General features: G+C 37.9%; 1 protein-coding gene across 12 annotated transcripts in view; it reads right to left on the reverse strand.

The window, feature by feature from the left end:
* The window catches only part of POU2F1 (POU class 2 homeobox 1), a 120,760-nt gene that overhangs the window by 23,305 nt on the left and 75,928 nt on the right, over positions 1-21,527 (reverse strand). For 9 of the 12 annotated variants that reach the window (XR_014887460.1, XM_085240252.1, XM_085240307.1 and 6 more), the window contains 3 exons: positions 14,404-14,530; positions 5,112-5,206; positions 2,663-2,836 (listed from right to left, as the gene is read on the reverse strand). Coding sequence is in view for 11 of the 12 variants with exons in the window: in XM_085240252.1 (XP_085096378.1) it covers positions 2,663-2,836; positions 5,112-5,206; positions 14,404-14,530 (396 nt within the window). In the remaining variant the exon portion in view is untranslated. The remainder of the gene's footprint in view (positions 1-2,662; positions 2,837-5,111; positions 5,207-14,403; positions 14,531-21,527) is intronic. The other 3 variants (XM_085240291.1, XM_085240247.1, XM_085240302.1) reach the window with 1 other exon arrangement.

Genomic DNA, 21,527 nt, shown 5'->3' on the forward strand with positions numbered 1-21,527 from the left:
TCACAAATCATTCCATGAGAAGTAACCTTAATGCTCTACTGAGTTTATGAATAAAACCTGGCTATGTAAACTATTTTAGACATAAGCTGTACTATGTCTTGGAAGAGAGATTTATGAAATTTGCTCCAGTTCCCAACCAAATTTAATTCTGATATCTATGTTGTTCTTACTAACGTTTACTGTATGATTTAAAATGAATAGTTATCCATTTCTTCGTCAGTAGTTTTCCATACCAAAAGGTGGCAGGGTAGCATTGCAGATGTAGGCAAAGAAATTTGCAAATAGGAATGAGAATTTTATATTCTGGAGCGGGGTACTGAAAGTTTGAATGGAACAGTGGGTGAATGAGATGTCTGATCTATGTTGTAGACTGAATGACACTCTAGTAATGAAATGAGATGGATTATAAGGTACATCACCATTGCGTGTGCTTGTCTGTAGACACTGATAGGACAAAGGGGAATGGTTTTAAACTACAAGAGGGGAAATTTAGATTATTTGTCAGGGGACTGAGAGAGTGGTGAGGTGCTGAAACAGGTTGCCCAAAGAAGCTGTGAATGCTCCGACCCTGGAGGTGTTTAAGGCCAGACTGGATGGGGTCCTGGGCAATCTGACCTAGTGGCTGGCAACTCTGCCTGTGGCAGGGGAGTTGAAACTTTATGATCCTTGAAGTCCCTTCCAATCCAAGCCATTCTATGATTCTATGAAGTTCAGATGGACTAGAGGAGGTAATATCTTGTAGAGAGTAAAAATAACATTGTCTAAAATATTTGTACACATAGCTTCAAGCTGTCCTGAGCAATTAGTCCCATAACTGCAATAACATCAAGATGCAATACTTCCACTGTAACTCTGCATGTCAGAGACAGAGACACTTTTAAGAAAAACAGTTAAACAGCAGGCTATAAATATGTCTACTATGGACACTTCTGAGAGAAGACACTGCTGAAATTCAGTGTCTTTTATGTTACTCATAAGGTAGAATATAGTAAGTGATCAGTTTGCCGTGGAAACAATCTCTGAAAAACAACAGTGGGCTGGGTTTGAAAAAACTTACAGTGCTACTGGAAATAAATTTATTTTATCCTCTGAAAGGCAGTCTGCTTATCCAACTACAGGAAACGGAAGTAATAGGGATCTCTAGTTATCCAATTACACAAGTAAACAGAAGTCATTAGAACTGCCTAAATATATACATACACACTTAATGTAGGACAGGAATGATCAAAGCAATGTTATTGCTTGTTCTGTTTGCTATCTTTAAGCTAAAAAGCAAGTACTAAAATGCAAGCTTGAGTAGCTGTGATCATTTTCCTGACCACATAAACTCGTAACAGGGTCAAAAAAGAAGGGTTAATCCATAGCTTAAAAAGTCTTAGTTGAGCCTTTATAATCATTTCACAGTAGGACAGACTAAACATAATAGCTAAAGATCTACATAAATCTCCTCAATCGGGCTGTAGGGAAGCTATTGTGTTTTACTCTATTCTGTTCTGCTTTATTCCAGTTTTTATGTGTGTCTATTACTGTTACCTTTCTGTACCTCCCTCTAGTGGAAACAAGGAAGAGAAGGAGGCACACATGCCAGCAAAATGCACTTAATTTTACTAGGAACATTCTGTTCTTCAGTTATAATTAAGATGCTGCCAGGAACTTTCATTATGAACCCTGATTTTTCAAACATTTAAAACTCTGCCAGAAAAATAAATCTGACTTCAGTACATACTTTCAGCTAGAATAGGTTTACTTATTCCAAGGGTGGACAAATCAAATATTCTGGACTGACTGCTCTGAAGTCAGACTTTTAAATACCTACTTGGATTTTTGTTTGCTATTTCTTCTGGCAAAACACTTCTGTGCTTAACATAGGCTCCTGACAGAATGAATTGTTTACGTGGACAAGTATTTTAATTCTGTAGTAAAATATTTCATTTTTATTTTGATACAAAAGAGCTCTTGCATCCAAGTGGTATTTCCCTTCAACGGAATAATGAACCGCATTGTACTTCTAATTGTACTCCTCATTCAACCATTTTCACTACATTCAAGATTACTTTTCTTCAGCTCTATTGGTATTTCAGAGCTTTTAAACAAAAAAAAAATAACCACAATTCCAGTTCATCTCTGCAAGGAGAGAACTTCAAAGGTGACAGTCCTTTCAGGTTTTGTTTAGGAACCTTAGCAAAAGCATTAAATACAGAAATCATTGATGTTTAATAGCAAAATACATTTGAGAGATAAAAAACCCTTTGACAACCAAAGCAACTCCACAGTTGTGACATACTTTTTTTTTTTAAACACACAGAGCAGTTAATTGTGCTGTAGGATTTTTTTGGAACTTTGTACTTCTGAAGGCAGCTTTAAAGTGCTTTGTCCCATTCATTTTAAATCCTACAGAATGGATAGTGCACATGCAATGACATCTGGAGCTGGTAAATGCATGTACCTGCTGGGAAAATGGCTATGCTTTAAAACCAACAGGGATGTAAGATGGATGTATGGCTTTTTCTGTTATTTCTTAGAAATCTCCTACATAAAGGCCAGAGCATAACCCTATTTAAGAAGGTACTCCTAAGAAAAGGTGGAATTGTAGTCTCCCCCCAGACTTGAAAGATGAGACCTCAGATTCCACACTGGTAGGCACTAAGGTACGCAGTCTCACCTGAGTGAATCCAAGTTTGATCCGTCTTTGTTTGAAAGTCTTGGCAAACTGCTCAAGCTCCTCAAGGTCACTGGGCTCCTCCAAGCTGGGAGTGTCTATTCGCTTTGGTGTTGACTGGCTCTGTGGAAGTGGCTGAATGGGGGTCGCTGCTATTGTGCGTGTTGGGGTTGCTGGCTATTAGGATAGAGGGCAAGGAAAACATGAAAATCAGACTTAAAAGAATAACCAGCAAAAAATAACCTTAGAAAAAGTACAAGAGCTTTCTGTGAGAAAGATCCATGAATTTGACATTTCCATCAATCTGGAAGCTCTTTAAATTTATCTACATTCTTCTCAAGAACAAGCAAACACAACTCAGAAAACTGTATCAATATGACAGTCTTTTAAAGGCTCTGACAGAACCCATTAAAGAAACCTAAGAGATGTTCAGTGCAGCAGATAACCAACAACTTTCATTTGCTACAGAAGCCACTCAAAGAAGACCTGAACACTCCTACTTGATATAGTTCTATTGGCTACATACAGCTAGGTATTCATGCAATTTTAATCATTTAAAAACTGAATTTACTACTTGTATGAAGTCGCAGATTGTCATCAGCCCAAAAGTTTGAACTCTCCTGTATAGTCTTGGAACAGTAAGCACCTAAAGGGGCAGCACACATAGCACACATAACATTCCTCTAATCACCTCTCTTGAGTGACCCAACAATTTGAGAAAGGAAAAAAATACATCGCTCTCTAACCCTTCTGTTTATACTTCCAACAATAAGGGTGACAGCACTGATGATATAAGAAATTACGTAAAGGCAACCTGCAAAAAAATTAATTCCTTTTAGATCTTATTTTACTTCTGCATAAAAGGCAAATCGTCCAGAAAGTCAGCACAAGGCTCACTCTTCCTGAATGTCAACATACTAGATACAGAAGTAAGAATTTCTTAAAAAAAATCATAATCTCAACAGGTGAACAAAATACATTAAAATATGATATTGCACTGTTTAGGTTTTATGTGCAGCAGAAACACTGAAAACATGTTTTGGGTACAAACCTCTAACTTCTCACATGCAATAGATAATCTGAGACGCAGAGACAAATCTTTTACTTAAATTATATTCCGTTCAGCTGATTAGCTTTTATATCCTACATCCAACTCCGAAACAACAGGCTCCTTCAGCACAATTCATTCTCAAGTCTATGCAACACCACAGTAGCTTGCAAAGATCCAGAAATGGCTGTTCTAAAATAAAAACTCCATGCATAGCTGAGTCTTTACATAGCTATTGTTTTTCTCCTGGCTTAAGGCAGTACTATCGCGCAATGTATAGCAGATGGTAGAGGAAGGTCAGCATCGATAATTCCATTATTTGAGAAATAATACGATCATGTATGATCTTTCTAGGACTGCAGACGTATGTGCCCCATTATTTTTAAATTGACGCTAAACACAGTGAATAATTACTTCACTGTTTTTATTGACTTCATCTCCTTTATATAATTTACTTTGTCTTAGTGGCTTTGATACTTTTTAAAAATCCTAGTATAATCTTTAGTGGAGTCATGCTGCTAACCGAAGTATAAACTATAGAGGTGAGACAAATTTCATTTTCTGCATGGCACATGAAGAGTACTATAGGTGATATAATAGAAAATGTAGTTTTCTAAGACTCTGATAGAGACGGTCATCTCATTACAGACTAAAAATTTCTTACATGTAACCAAGGCAGGAAGATACTGTGTGATGTTACACAGTATTTTAGAAACAGCATGCAATCATGTAACTAAACTGCATAGTAAAACACAGAGAGAAGCGAAATTAAATTTGCAGGCACGTGCAATCTTAGAATTGGTTTTCTTACTGTCTGAGAGCTTAATCATAGAGCTTTAATATTTTAACATATATCTAACAGAAAATTTTAATGCATTTCTGACAATATCTTCACTTTCACAGAAGGTAACGAATAAGACTGGCAGTGACTTGACAATAATAGTGAAACAACATAGCTAGAATAGTGACAGATTACCATTGCAATCTCTAAAAAAGATACTAGCCTGTAATTCTTTTTTTGAGCAGCCTACACCTTGCTCGTCTGAATTTCACAAATGTATAAAGTTTCCAAGAAAACCTTACAAGAAATCAAATGCTCCTCTAGTCCCACTAAATCAAAATGCTAAACACGAAAACTTTCAGCTAAAAATAAAAACTAGGTCCATGGGGAAAAAATAAAAAATAAAAATAAAATAGCACATTCAAGTGGAAAGTTACAAAACTGAAGTTACAGGTTATTCCCTTCTACACTGAATTTATCCAGAAAGACAAATTCAATACTATCACCATATTTATACCTGTAGTAAAGCTGTATTTGCTACTGTAACTAAGATACGAAGGGCTTATTCTCTTGCAATGATTCAAATCCCTCAGAAACTCACGAAGTCTAGAAATAAGGCTGACCTGCGAGGCAAGGGTGATGCTTGGCTGAGACTGCAGGAGGTTGGCTTGGCTTTGCTGAGGTAGTTGCGTTAAGAGATTCTGCGCTTGCAGGAGACCTGGAAAGAGAAAAGGGTAGTTTGGGTTTACCTACAGAACAATGACTACAATGTGGAATTAAGTGAAACAAAGCTCTTGCCATATAATCAAAGTTACAAGAAGTCCAAGATGCAAGCCGTTATTTCATCCCTGCAGAAACACCTCCAGACTCTGGACTTTACAGGCCAAAATCTTGTGTTTTTCTGAAGTGTACACACTGACATAAAGGTGAAACAAAGAAGTCTGCACTACTCTCCTCTGTAAAAACAATTGTAGTGACTGAGGTTCTCCAAGATTTGTGCGCAGGAAGCACTTATTGCCCATTTCAGCTTACAGACATCACAGGCAAACTTGCTGTAACCAATAGCTGATTGAGACACAAGGAGCCATGCAGAAGTAAAAAGGATTGAATGCTAATCAAACATATCAAATGGGCTCCTTGACCATTCCTCTGTCTCTCCATGCTATCCCATGCCAGCTGCTTAACAAGAAGGCAACTTTCTCTGGCAAACTTACGCAAATCACACCAGAAGACAAAACAAGCCCAGGTAACAACCTTCTCTTGGCCAAAATATAGAAGGAATCTTTTGCAAAAATAACAAGATGCTGAACACTGTTTACATCGAGCAAATAAAATAAGCATTACACAGAATATATGAAGCCTCCCACTATAATGAAATGAAAACATTAAAGAAAAATTGAGATTGATGCAACCAATGTACACAAGACGCTCTCACTCAAAAAATTCTCTTACAGTCCACTACTTGTTTGGCTTATTAAATATTTCCAGAAATTGAATAATAGCTTTGCATATATATAATTTAACCAGAAGTTATCTGAAATTTTCTGAATTACTAACTATATTTTTAAAGAGTAATAAACTAGACAAAGATAGTTAATCAGTTCTCTTGACCTTTTTGCAAATAATACTACGGATATTCTGTGTAACTCCTGACTATGCCTATGAACTATTCCTATAACAATTTTAGGCTCTGACTAATTAAATCTACATCTAGCAAGCATTTTCAATAAAGTTCCTAAAAATCGGGAGGTGAATGAGAGGTGACACAGCAACAGCAGACGGATGCTAGTGACCACTCAGAGGACAGAATACCAAGTAGAACACAAAGAAAACTGCACAATTTGAGTTTGCCATAGTCTGTCCAGGCTCATAAGCTGGCAGGGCACATCACTCACAACCAGCTATCTTTTAGCAGAATACAGACAAGGGACACATGAACTAGGACTTAATAAATAGCAAGTGGGAAACTAGAAGCTTGAGAGGATAAGATCATAGGATATGCAAAAACTATCCTGGAACTATCTAGGTAGACAGGAGAAAATGCACCTTAAGTGAGGGATACTAAACTAAGAAGAATTGTCTTCTGACACTGATTTTAATGTAATAAAATTGTAAGAGAATTTTCCTTATACTAAATAATAGCACAGCACAGACAACTTTGCAAATTTGCTTTGTATCACATGATGAATGTCTCAGCTGCAGTTCTGAAAAATCATGGTGAGGAAACGGGTCAGTTTGAGAAATTTCAAGACTGCTAACTACTAGCACACGTACACTGCTTATTCCAAGGCAAAGATTCGTCTACATGAAAGATTATTTGAGCTACTTGAATCTAATTACTAATTAGAGAACAGTCACCCCTAACTGAAGAACTTTTGACTTCAACTGACAATTTGAAACAGAAAGGCCAAAGCATCACAATTATGCTATAAAGTGGCTGACCAACAGTGAGACAAAAAAAGGCATCTAACTGTAACCACACATGATCTCCAATTTACTTGCTAACACCACGGATCACATGTTACTGACTCATGATTGTAATCAAGAGTACTTAGGATTGTCCTTTTGTTATGCTTTGTCAGTCATGCCTAACCAATCTAGTGGCCTTCTATGATGGAGTGATGGCATTGGTGGACAAAGGGAAGCTGATCAATGTCATTTGCCTGGACTTGAGCAAGGCCTTTGACATGGTCCCCCACCACATCCTTATCTCCAAATTGAAGGGATGTGGATTTGATGGGTGGACCAGTCGATGGATAAGAAATTGATTGATAGGCCACAGACAGAGGGTGGTGATTAACAGTTCTGTGTGCAGGTGAAGGCCGGTAACGAGCAGCGTCCCCCAGGGGTCTGTCTTGGGACCGGTGCCCTTTAACATCTTTATCAACGACATCGATGACAGAATCAAGTGCACCCTCAGCAAGTTTGCTGATGACACCAAGCTCAGAAAGCAAATGGTATCCTGGACTCTTCTGAGCCAGAAGGGCCAGGGAGGTGATTGTCACCCTCTACTCTGCCCTTGTGAGGCCCCATCTGGAGTACTGTGTCCAGGTCCCAGTACAAAAAAAGACAGGGAGCTGTTGGAGAAGGTCCAGAGTAGGGCCACAAAGATGATCAGAGGGCTGGGGTACCTTTCCTGTGAAGACAGGCTGAGGGAGCTGGGTTTGTTCGTCTTGGAGAAAAGAAGGCTATGGGATGATGACCTCATTGCAGCCTTTCAGTACCTAAAGGGAGCCTACAAACAAGAGGGGAATCAACTCTTTGAAAAGGTAGATAATGGCAGGACAACGGGAAATGGTTTTAAGTTGAAGGAAGGTTTAGGTTGGATATCAGGGGAATTTCTTTACAGAGAGAGTGGTGAGATGATGGAACAGCTTGCCCAGAGAAGTTGTGGGTGCCCCATCCCTGGAGGTGTTCAAGGCCAGATTGGATGGGGCCCTGGGCAGCCTGGTCTAGTGTTGAATGGGGTGGTTGGTGGCCCTGCCTGTGGCAGGGGGGTTGGAGATTCATGATCCTTGAGGTCCCTTCCAACCCTGGCCATTCTGTGATACCAGGTGGCTCTGTAAATGAATGACCTCAAAGAAATCCCACAGGATATTTTTCTGGCAATAACACTTTGCTAAAGAGCACACAATGACTATGCGTTTCCTCATTTTATTCTTGCTCATATATTCTGAAGTGATTGTCACTGAAGGACAGAATAAAATACCCTGAACATGTTTCACACACATATAAATACTGATGCTAAGTCCCTCAGAAAGAAACTGGAGAAAGAAAAAGTTAAACTTCTAGATGACCAGAATAATAATTAGGAAACAGAGAAAGCAGCTGAACTGTTTTAGTAAAGTATGCATCTCTCTCATTTACTTTTCAAACAGTTGTCATGTATACTTCAGACTCTTATCAACTTCCTCATGTTGGCAAACACAGTTTAGCTCTTTTCAGACAAGACTTGTACTAGTTCAAGCTTTGCTCTTGTTTTTTTTTCCCCATGACTATTACTCCCCATGCTTTGGTCCAAGAAAACTTCAGTGACAGTACAGAGCCCTTAGCATAGCTTTTAAAAACAGTTTAAGTACAAAATGGCATCTTTTAGGCAACTGCAGTGGCACTGGTGTTTCAGACTGGTTTGCTTCCTTGTGGACTGATACTGGTGCCATGCTGTTACTTGTCTTTATTACTAAAATGGACAATAGAGCAGAATATACTCTCAGCAAGTTTGTGGACAACATCAAATAGGAGAGCAGTCAATAGACTAGAAGCTAGGGTCCAGGCTAGCTGGACAAATGGAACCTCACGAAGATCAACGGAAGTAAATGGTCCTGGATATGGGCTAGAATAACCTAGTACAGCAATACAGGCTGTGCACTTACAGTCTAGAGAATAGTTTTGCAGAAAAACACCTGGGAGGGGGGGCAACAAAACAGCTCTACGCTCTTTTAACAATCACATCTTAGGTCATATTAATTAGTCAGAAAACAGTCAGTAGGTAGGACACTGATTCTACCTAAGTAAGACCATATAAAAAAATATGTCCAGCCTGCGCTGGGCTGCCCAATACATCTCCAGAACAAGACACAATGACATCCCAGATTTCATACATTCAAGGCCTATCAAAATGGCTAACAAGTTAACAGTCACACAAAGAATGTGCCATAAACCTGTTTCGTTTCAGCTACTGCTGTCTTCAAGTATAGAAATGGACTATTCTTGAGGGTGTGCTCAATAGCAAGCAGCAACAGATAGAAGCAAGAACACAGAAAACTCCATCTAAATAAAGAGAGTTGTTTTTCTAGGCAATTTTCTGTGTGTGGACGTTTTTTGTTATGCTTTTTTAAATTGAGAGAAGTGCCTAAAGAATCTCTAGCCTTGAAGATGTTCAAAAAACAACTAGACCAGCCTCTGAGACCATTACTGTTAATAGAACAGACGGATAAGAACACTACAAAATCTCTATACAGTCCCTTTCAACCTATGTGATTTTATTTTTTTTTTAATCCATAAGAAATACTGTACTTACATACCTAACCTTGCAGAGATAGAACCCAGAATAGAGGGTCAGAAATAGTAAGAGTCCACCAGTTTTACTGCACTAATACTGGAAAATAAATCACTTATATGAAACTGATTGTATGGATAATTGTATGGGTGTATAGAAGGTTACACGCAAGAAAAGTCTGGTGTTTTAGAGGTATCTAATTTTGTTTTAAATACTTAAAGTAAAGGCATCTACAATCACCCAGAACTTCTCCTCTAATATCTACAAGTAATGTGAATAACAGCTCAAGCCAAAGACTTTCTGCCAACCAACAGTCCCTAAGGACTGATCTGGGGTTTAGTTGCTATTGTCTAAAACTAAGCAAACATTGAAGTGCAAATTTTTTCAGCGTAATTTTTAAAATGTTGGACCATCATCATAATCATAATACATAATTTATCTCTGAGCTCCCTAAAAGAATGAATTTTTTCACTGATGAAAAACTTGACTGCTTTTTCTCTGCCAAAGCCGTTCATTTTCTCACAGATGTACCCTGGAAGTTGGCACGTACAAAGCAAAACCATTACATGATCATAATTTGATTAAATGGGAAAAAAAAAAAAATGAAAAGAGAAGTATTAGACTACACATTACATACATTGTTATTGATCAACTTCACTGATGACTCTAAATGCAAAGAAACTCCTGGTCACTTCGGCATACCTCATTTTATCTAATCCAGATCTTCTAAAGAGGGGACTAAGAGCTGGAAACATACTAGGAATCAACACAGTAGAGAAAGTACTAATCTACAGATCCCTACAAATACATTGCACAGATATTATGCCACCACACACTGCTGTACCGTTTGCAGGATTCAGTTAACTTTTAGGATCAGTTCAAGAACATGGATGCATACATGCTGAAGCTGGTAAACTGCAGTTTTGAAGAAATATCACTTCATTGATCTATGTAAAGGTGCTGGCACCCTCCTACATTTTTATCTACTGATGCTATTTGGATTTTTAGCTCTGAAGTCTTGATTTCAAAGCAGGTAGTAAATGTTAAGGACTTAATTCATATCTTGGTAATGAATACTTGTAGCCCAGGGGGAAAAAAATAAAATAAAATCACCCTTTAAATCACTGCTCTCAAATTATTCCCGATTCCAATTTAAGCTTTTCCCTCTTGTTTGGGGAATGAATATGAGTTAGTTATATTTTATTCAACTGTTGTGTCACCAAATATACTGTCATTAAGATGCTCTTGAGAATGAAGAGCAGGATCTCCTTATCTGCATATTGATGCACCAAAGCACTTGTACCTGGTTCACACAGCACATCAGTAACAAAATAGCTACAAAAAAAAAAATTTTTTTGTAGAACAAAAATTGTTCTACAAGCACACTGCAGGTACGCAGTCTCAGAAGAGACAAACAGTTGCTTGTTACAAATGTGATGTATCAAAAAGAAACAGAGGTGATTTTTTCTTGTTTTTTTTGTTTTGTTTTGTTTTTAAATTCCAAAACACAACTAGAAAGTATCTGAGAACAGGAACGAATTTGGCCTGCTGCCATCATATCAGGTATTTTTACAATAAGAAAAAAATCAAAGGAGATCTTCAATAATAAACAGCAACATCCTGAGAATAGGTAGGCTCAGATTCAATGTTTAAAGCTAAACAGGAACTTTTCTTCCACATCTGCTTTTCTGGAGACTTTCCTCTGTAGACATTCCTCATGTTTCTAAACCAGTTCTCTCTTCTTGACAATGATGCAATCTTTCCTCACGTCTTACCTTCTGTATACAGGATGAATTTAAATGAAATTGAGCACTATTTCCCCTCTCCATTCAGATTTTTACTAATATAATTTTTATTGGCAGTATCTTCCAAGAAGAAAGGCAAACAGTCATTCAAGTGTAATATTTTTGAGAAGCAGCTACAATTGCAGTAAAGGACACTGAACTGGTGATTCTAGAGACAAATCTATTACTTCACAGAATACAAGATACATGAGGTATAAAGAATATTAGGTACTACATCCCTGAATGTAACTGTAACAAAATATGGAGATAATAATTGTTCTGAGTAAGAAATTATTCCAAATTTCTACTTCCACTTAGTCTTCTACTTATCTGCTGAGGCTTTGGGTTCCTTTGGGTTCCTTTGGGTATGACGCCATCTATTACAAGCTATGATAAAACAAAGCTTTACAATTTATTTATTTTTTTTAATATAAGCTCCTGTATAACTAGAAATCATGTGTAAAAGGAAGACAATTACACTACAGACAGAGCAGCAGACTTAAGGAAGAATTTCACATCTGCTACTGTGATCTACGCATTGAAGAAAGCAGAATGACAAACTGATTTTTTAATTAATATCCGGTTTTCTAGTTCTCTGAAAAATTTTGCAAGTTAGTCCTTTAGAGGATTTAAGCCACCAAATTCAGCCCCTTCCAAGAATGTATAAAAGTTTGCTGATGACTGCGTCGCTCTACCTCCACCATCTCTTCAAGCAGGAGATGCTTCTCTCCACCTAATGTTTACATTTCTTCTATGACCCTGCTTAGTGATGTTATTCTTCATCCATTTCCCTCAATACTATTCTTATCTACTAAAAATAATGTTTCTCATGCACATAACTATGCGACACGAACAAAAAATGCAATGTAGTATGAAGCAACAGATTTCTTCCAGAACAGATAATCTATAAATATGAACTTTTATTTTAGTTACTAAGTGGATGCATAAAGCTGCACACGGTACTTATAAGACATCCAAAAAAGTTTAGTGTCTTAAAGAAACATCTATGTTAGTTTCTGTAATTTTTTTTTTGTTTTATGAATTTGACGAATGGAGCAATGGGACAAGAACAAAATAGTGAAGTCTGCTCAACAGAAATGATAAAATAAAAATACATATTTTCTCAATCGTTCTTATAAATGATAACATACTGTTCGAGACTGTCTAACAATAACTATGAAATACTGCAGAATGTCATACCTAGAAAGTGAGATAAGGACTATTATGACATACATCTTGCTTTATCATTGAGTGCTCATGAAGAAAATTAGATCCATTCAAGCATTTCAGTTTGGAAAGCTGTCACACACTAGAGGCTGATGGTCAGAATACAGAATATAAATCTTCCTATATTTTTGAACTATTCAGTTGTCCAGGCTGCACATTATCAGTAAAACATGGTGTTTCTACACACACTGCGTCAGTGATGACAGCAATATGCAGGCCTCAACTGCAGTAAAGAAATCACTTTCAGAGCAGTTCCCTGCAAAATAAACTGAAAACATTTTCTGGTAGCTATTTCAGAAGATTTAAAACAAAAACCTTCCCTTCAATTCTATAACACAAAACTCATGTCGAGAGATGAATAAAATATGCTTCTGATAGTTCCACCACTCTTTGAGAAGCATCTTCAGAAGTATTTTAGAAAACCCAGGAGAAATACTCTGAAAACTGTAGGCAGATATGAATAATGATTGCTAAATTTTTCAAAACAATGTTTTTTTTGCTTGTTATTTCCTTAAAGGAGTATTTTAAAGTTTAAACAATCATGAAGATTCTTGAACAAAACTTTGGTGAAGTTTGATGTCTTCTAAAAACTGTATGTAAAGCTTTTAAATTCTGCCTCATTTCAAGAAAGAAGTGTAACACTAAATGCCTCACTTAGCTGTTTTCTACCACTGCTGACATAAAGTTTCCTAAAATCAAGTATTGTTAAAAAAAGGTTAATTTTGACTAATCTTTTATTCAAATATTAGTGCATTCAGTTTCAGCATAATGAAAAGTCAGTTCTCCAGTCATACTACGTAAGAAGAAATGATGCATGCGTGCGTGCACACACACACACACACACACACACACACAAAACCCAACAACCTAAAAGGAACAGAAGAAAATAAGGTGCAAAAACTCTTCAGCCATGAAGGATATGCATTCTGAACAAGAACCTTTGGATTTCCAGGGCCTGAACAACTAAAGGTTCATGTAGAAAATAAGAGAAGAAAAGACCATTTGATTGTATCAGCACTGAGTCTATTATCTGCAACCAAACACAGCTGCCTGAGGGCATCAACAAAGAGTGCAATCGGTACTGTAATGTATTGCAACATTAGTTCTGAGAGTGAAGATCCTATGCAATATCTTAACTAGCATGGCACTACTTTCTACCACTATCTTGATTTGGCTTTAAAATGCAAGCTATAGCACATCTCCAGGCTTTTACCTCTTAGGATTCTGCCTACAAATTCTGGAGTGCTGTCTTCCCAGTAGGCTTCCTTAGAATCAGAGGATCCATGGAATCATAGAATTCCATAGGCTTGCATCTTGGGTTGGAAGGGATCTCAAAGATCATCTAGCTTCACCTACCTTGCTGCATGCAGGGCTGCCATCCACTAAATCAGGCACAGGTTGCTTAGGACCCCATCCAAACTGGCCTTGAACATCTCCAAGGACATGGCATCCACAGTTTCTCTGGGCATCCTGTGCCAATGCCTCACCACTCTTTCAGAGAAAATTTTTCCTGTCATTTGATCTAAATCTCCCATCTTTTAGTTTAAAACTGTTTCCCCTTGTCCTATTACTATCTACCAGTGTAAAAATTTGATATCATTCCTTCCTTCTTCACAATCTATCCAGAAACTCATGATGCAGTATTTCCCAAGAGTCCTTGTTACTAAGTGTCCCCATAACATGAACTCTGGATTGTTTCTCCTTGAGAAGTCAGCTACACAAACTCTGATGAGGCTGAGATCTAATATCCAGAAAGTGCCAACCTGTTAGACAGGAATCCTAATTGCAATACTGTTACTTTTCCCAGGGAATACCAACAGATAATGAAGTGTATAAACCTCCCTGGTTCCGCTTTTTCCTCAAAAAAGCTATGTAGGATTTTCTTTTCTGGCAAGGAGCACTTACCCTGCTGCCCCTGCGGTGTTTGTGAGATGATGAACTGTGCTGGCTGCAAGTTGGTTGTTGGATGCACCAACACAAACTGTTGCAGGTTGAGATTCTGCTGCTGAAGCTGCTGCAAGTGCTGCAAATCCTTAAGGAAACAGGGGAAGGGGGAAAAAAAAAAAAAAAAAAAAGAGGAAAAAAAGAAAAAGGAAAAAGAGCTGTTGTTACACATTTATGTCAGCCATGATTCCTAATTAAACTATATGTTAAATATAGCAGTCCTGCTACTAAAACACTTTTAGACTGGTACTGTGAATTTCACTGCCCTACAAAAAAAACCACAAAACCAACAAAAACTGCTTGCCAAACAACACAGCAAAAAATTTCTAACATTGTTCTGCTTTAATTTAAAAAAATATCAGTTTCCCGCCCCCTCAACCAAAACATCTAAGTTTCCAAATACTTGTCAGCACTTTTATTTTTCGGATTTATGTTTAATGATGCAACTTCTGCTACAACATTTGTTGTATTTGTTAACAAATCCAGCATATTTTTGCTAGGAGCTACAACGGCTGCTCTGAAGGTAATGTCTCCTATTTTATTATGTTGGCCCATAATGCCAGAGGCGGATGTTGGTGGTATGGCAGTAGAGACTGAACCCTCCCACCAATATCCCATTACATGTTGTTGCCATGCGACAGATAGCAGCAGAGGGGCAGTCTGATATGGGAATACGTATGAAGCAAAGGGGTGTCGCTGAATTTCTCTATGTGGAAAAATGGCACTCACTGACATTCACTGATGCTTGTTGAATGTTTATGGAGACCAAACAGTGGATGTGAGCACAGTGAGGCAGTGGGTGGTGCTTCAGTAGTGGTGACAGAGGCAGTGGGTCACCTCCACTGGTGCAGATTTTTATGAGCATGGTATACAGGCTCTTGTTTATCACTAACAAAAATGCACAGCAAATGGTGGTGACTGTTGAAAATAGTGTTTTGTTGCTGAAAATTTTCCCTATCAAATAGTGTTACTGTGCTCTTTGTATCTATTACATTTTCCATAGAAATAAATAGGAGGCATTGCTTTCAGAGCAGCCTATGTATTTTTGTTTATAACAACAGTCTGCAAGTACCATTTTAGTTAGTAACAGGAAAGCAAAAAATTATATAGATTCCTTGTTTGCGCTCTAGTTGTTCAGGTCAAATTTTGGGAAGCAGCTAACCCAAATAGTAAGCAAATACATTTGATTAGTTTTCAATCAAATTACAATAAATGTAGTAGACACAGCTACCCAAGCACTGCACTATCGTAGAACTCTACTTTTATGTATTTAAACCATTCAGAACTGTTGCTTTTTATAACTGATTCGTTTTGACATAAATGCTGATCTCTGAACCATCAAGAAAAATTGACTGATGAAGAAAATTCTCCAGCTAAACTTGTTTAGCTGGAAAATAAAAAAGCAAAACTACAAAATAAAAATCACACCAAAATAGCCTTTTAAAACTTCATCAGAGAAGGAGATAACAAGAGTAACCAAAATTTGAAAGCTGAAGCACAGTATAAAGTTAGCCAACAGAACAGCAGCAATCTGCATAAATTATCCATACACACACACACAGTCTTTCCCAGAAGAAGCTATTTCAAGGAGTGTGCTGCTTGCCAAGCAGGTAGATAAAAGTCAGAAAATATCTCCCACATTTACAAGTTCCAATTAAAACAAAATTAAAAAGCTGTCCAAAACTTTCTTTCAGGTAAGCTGCTTAGATACTCAAGTATCTGCTTGCTGACAGAAAGCCTCAGCCAGGTCTACCAGTGTCCAAAGGCTAACACCACCAGGCCACTCCTAAACCAGCACTCAAGTATGACTGCATGAATGGCGCTGCTCACATTATTGTACCTCTAAATGTACCTCTAAAGCGAAATGAAAGTGAGTCAGACTAACAAAGACCCACTTCTTAAGGCTTGTAAACTGATGCAGGTTACTAAGCACTCACACAAGCTGCTCTGCCAGCAGATATGAAAGGTCATTAACTGCTAAGCAGCAGAGACAGTGTTGAAAAGTCAAGACAGTGTCAAGGATGACTTTTTATAACAAACAAAACAACGATTCGCAATATATATCTGTCTGGGTCATTATGTTATTTTTAAGATGTTAAACTAAGACTTAAAAGCTCCAACAATCTTCTGAGGAGGTGAGATGGGAATGTCAGGAAGGCAGTTAGGGAGTTAAAGAATCCACTGACTCATGAGACCTCAAGACATGCATTACAAGAAAATGACTACTTAACCTGCATTTATAAAGGCACTGGCCATCAGCCACTTCATCAAGTTCAGTCAAAAGTACGCTGAATAATAATATGGCAGACAGACACCAGATGGCACTGACCAAACAACGGAAACCTCTATTTTAAAAGAAAATGGCAAAATAACAAAAAGGCCCCATGGCACAGGGTGTTTTTAAGTTGATAGTATTGTTTGCTTTTGGAAAATTTGGATACTGCAACCATTCCTACAGAACTGAGGCTAATTTCCTTCCTTAAAAGATAGGCTTCTTCCTTTTTTTTTTTTTTTTTTTTTCCAGGAATGTTCCAAGTTTCTTCTGGCTTCATGTTAAAAGCTATATTGGCTAGAAATGTTATTAAAATCTCCTACTTCTTGAGCCCAACGCGACACAAACCTCTACTCATTTATTGATACTCATTACTCTCTACTGGTCACCCTTCCAGACTGAGCAAACCCTCCAGAACAGTGGGTCTCACACAGAACTGGATGTGAGAACTAAATGCAGAGAAAGAAATAGAACAAATAGGGCAAGGTGACTATGGCTGAGAATCTTGGGTGGAAAAAAAAAGAAATGAAGAGAGGCTAAAAGATGAAAATAACAACAAAAAAAAGTATAAATCCAAAAAGCAGAGCTAAGAAGAAAGTTTTGAGGAAAAAAAGTACGGACAGAGATAGTGGGCCTCCTCCCCTAAAGCAAGCTAATTAGAAATTCCCAAATGACATAGTATATCTCAAATGATTTGAAAAACCACAAGAGAAAGAAGTACGTATGAAAAAAAAACCAACAAACCAAGAGTACTAAAAACCAGGACAGGGTGTATGGTAGTGCAGGCATGTCCAGCCTACAGCCCGCATGCAGCCCAGCACAGCCCACAATGTTACCCACCCCATGCTACACCAGACCCTCATGGCAGTGGCTCTTCCCACTGAGCAGCCCGCCTGGGCCTCAGCACCAACAGAACATCAGTGTGCTGCTAACCCCAGCTGGGCTGAAGCCAGGGTACAGGGCACAGCATGGTGCCAGCTCAAGTGATGGCAAATAATGTTACGCATTTTGATATACTAGCTAAACACAGTCCTGTGAACAGAGAAGAATTATGCAGCCATACTTTCCATGTTGATAGAGGAATATGAGAGTAGGTCACATATTCCACTGTTGGTTTTTTTTTTGGCTTTGTTCCTCTTTTCTGTATGTTTTAATAAAAACCATTATAAATCAACATAAATTTTGTAATTTACAGACATTGACTATATTATATTTTATGATAGCTGCTCCAAAAGCAATGCCTCCTATTTTATTATGTTGGCCCACAACGTCAGAGGTAGATGCTCGTGTGGTATGACAGCAGAGGTAGAACCCTCCCATGTTTTTGCTGTACGACAGATGGTTGAAGAAGGGATAGTCTGACAAAACGGTGTCTAATATGGAAGTGCATAAGAAGCAAAGGTGTGGAACTGAATTCCTCCATGTAGGAAAAATGGCACCCAATCACATTCATCAATGCCTGAAGAACGGCTGTGAAGACCAAACAGTGGATGGCAGCACAGTGAGGTGGTGAGAGGTGCATTCCAGCAGTGACAACAGTGACAGTGAGTCACCTCCACCAGTACAGATTTTTTTTTTTTTTTTTTAAACAAGTGTAGCATGCAGCCTCCTGTTCAACTGGCAAAAAATGCAGAGCTAACGGTGGTGACTATGTGAAAAAACAGAGATTTGTCTCTAAGAACTTGGTCAAACAGTGTTGTTGTGTTCTTTGTATCTGTTATCATTTCCATGGAAGCAAGTAGGAGGCATTACTTTCGGAGCAATGTACATATATGCAGGCCAAGACAATTCCTCTTCACACAGTGTGAACCAGGCAAGCCAAAAGACTGGACAATCACACAGCAGCATATTTGTTCTTCAAATAGAAGAACTTTTTGTTTAAGGGTACCCAGTTAAAACATAGTAGCTCTTATTGTCAGACTCTTACACTTTAATATGAGAAAAATTTAAAACTGAGGTGTCAAGAGAACTGGTGTAAGTAATCTTTTTCTCTAAATCTGCTTAGGTAAATGGTATCTTGACTGAGTCTTGTTTAAATATAGAAATATAATTATGTAACTTAGAATAGAAACACCACCTCCAAAGCTATTCACTCAAATAGCCCCACCAATCTTTCAAATTCATTTGAAATCCAACTTTATTTCTACCTCTGGAAAGATTTATTATTTTCTTGTAGCACTACAAAAAAATCTCCTGACATCAACCATGTGAACAATCTCTGACACAGTTTTCTTAGGCTATTCCTTGTGAAATTATACACATTACGATTTGGAAAACAAGTATGTAGAAAGAGAGGGAAAGACTTTTGAGGAAGCAAATTTTCTGGTGTTTCCCGTGAAGTTAGAAAGATCAAACCAATCCAATTCCTATTTCTGCCAAGAAGAGTGGAACATTTTGATACAAGGACTTTTTTTTTTTTTTTTAAATCCAAAGTTCTAAATTCAATACCATTATCTTAAGTAAGAACTTCACCACAAATTTAAGTATCTCTGCCATTTTGAAGTTTACATCATATAAACTCTGATGATGCATCCTGAAAACAAGCAAAGAAGTTTCCAAAGAAATCAAAACTTGGTACAATTGCTTAGTGACGATTTAGCATCAGCTCACAGCAGCAGTACTGACATCTTACCAGATTTCTGCAGCAGATACCTTACATTAACCGCAGCACACATTAAAGAAGTCGTGCTTGTGCAATTAGCTAATTAAAATAAATATGGTAATCCCCCTGCTGCAGAGAACTGCCAGTTAATCAATTATTCAAAAACCATAAAATAAAATAAACACTCAGCAATTTGTGTAATCAGCTATGTGTTTACAATAGCAACACAAAGCTGAGCACCACTCACAGAAAGGTGTTGAGATGGGTCGAAAAGCAAAGTGGTATCCAACTACAAACCTACACTGTGGAAGTTTTCCATAAAACATCACAAATTATGTCCAAGAGCTGCACAAATTACACCCTGCACTTTTATGATAAGAGAAGCAAAATAATCAACCAAGCTATGCATAAACTGGAACAACCTATCCTGAAATGAACTGTTAAACCTAATGGTTAAGAAATTAGGAATCTCTCAGTATATAAGTGAAACTTTTAATTTGTTCCACTTGCACTACAAATACACTTTATATGGTGACAACTGCATGATCACTTGCTATTTGTTTCCAGAGAACCTTTACTTTATTCAAGCACACAAAACCAGATCTTCCAAAGTGAGTTGTTTATTTGATGGCATATGCTCGATTGTTTCAACTCTACTCAAATCCTTCTCTGAAGACTTTGAAATTCTGGAGAAAAAAACCCACAGTGCTGAACTAGTAATTGTAAATGCTTCACGTATTTTCACAGCATCTCAACACAGTGGAAGAATAGGATAGCAACACCTCGCACACGTGCAAAACTGCCTCTAGAAGTATCAATATCAACCACACTGCTGGCATATTTGCAACAAGTGTAAAGCCAGAAATGTCAAGGTACAGATTTGATATTGAAATTTTAACACTGGTTCAGTAAAGCAGACCTCACTATCTTAGGTTGCACATGTGAAGAACAAGAGGCACAACTATGGATCATTTAAGTTTAGGTTAAAAGATTTGCAGAACATCAGATAGGAACTCTGACAGATGCACAGATTGGAGCTGGATGCTAAACATCAACTTCCTCTTCCACTCCTTCATTTCCTACAAGCAAACGCTTAATAAAACAGAGATGGTCTTGGGTATTAAGTTTCCTTGAACATTATATTTTTGAGTCACCTCCAAATCATGACATTGAATTGCGATCCTTTGCTAAATGCAGTCATTTGTTCATGTGACTTAAGTGTCACAGTGCACCAAGAGGCTTAGTGGGCATCAGCACTGGCTTTTGAATTTGGGCTTTTGGTTTGGCACCCCAGTGGCCTCTAAAAGGACAGCCACAGAGGTCAGAACTTTCAGAACAGCATCACAGTCCACTTCAGCCAATGCAAAACTGATGATAGAACCAGGCTCTTACTCCACTGGTGGACAACTGCAATAAAGGAATAGCACATTTCAACAGTGGACCTCACAAATAATTGTGACATTTCTATTGTTTTACTTAATCAGCTATCATCTTCACTACTTAGACACTTCACCCTAGTTGAACACAAGAGAAAATATTCTGAGGTCAGCCAGTCTTATAAGGCTGCTCAGTGTAAGAAGTAACCTTGGAGATTACATACCCAACATACTTTGCACAGCTAAACCAATCAAACTGCAGTATTACATACCAAGAACCTTAGCCTATGAAGAGATGGACTCCAGTGTTGGCAAAACAATCACCTACAGGTAGTACTCATGATGTCTGTAATCTACACCTGGTTCCCCTTGTCCAGAAATCTACAGAGTTTCAACACCACACATGCTAAGTTTTGAGTCACTGGCGCTGCATTCTCAAAACTGAATTAAGACAATACTGAAAGATTAAAGTAAACAAAATTTCCTTGGCAAGCAGTTCTTCAGAGTAAAGAATTAACAGGTTATTAGCAGCAGTCCATAGAATTGGACAGATTCCAACACTGGACTCATTCTGGCAAGATTTTCTCTGGAAAAACAGGAGTGCTGATTCCTTGTCACTCTACTCTCAGCATTAAGCACCAAGTTAAAACAGCAAACAAACCTATCAAGTTGCCTTTATTCAGCTCTCTCATTTTGTTGTTTGGATCCAAGCAATATCTTTTGTGATACTGTGGGCGTTCCTCCCTATACATAGGTCTCAACAATGGCATTTTCTATGGGCATCTTTCTACACTCGTTTTTCTCCCTTTCAAGCTGACTACAAGAAAGGAAATAT

Source organism: Meleagris gallopavo, chromosome 1 (genome assembly GCF_905368555.1).
Source record: "Meleagris gallopavo chromosome 1, MGAL_WU_HG_1.1, whole genome shotgun sequence".
Taxonomy (NCBI): Eukaryota; Metazoa; Chordata; class Aves; order Galliformes; family Phasianidae; genus Meleagris; species Meleagris gallopavo.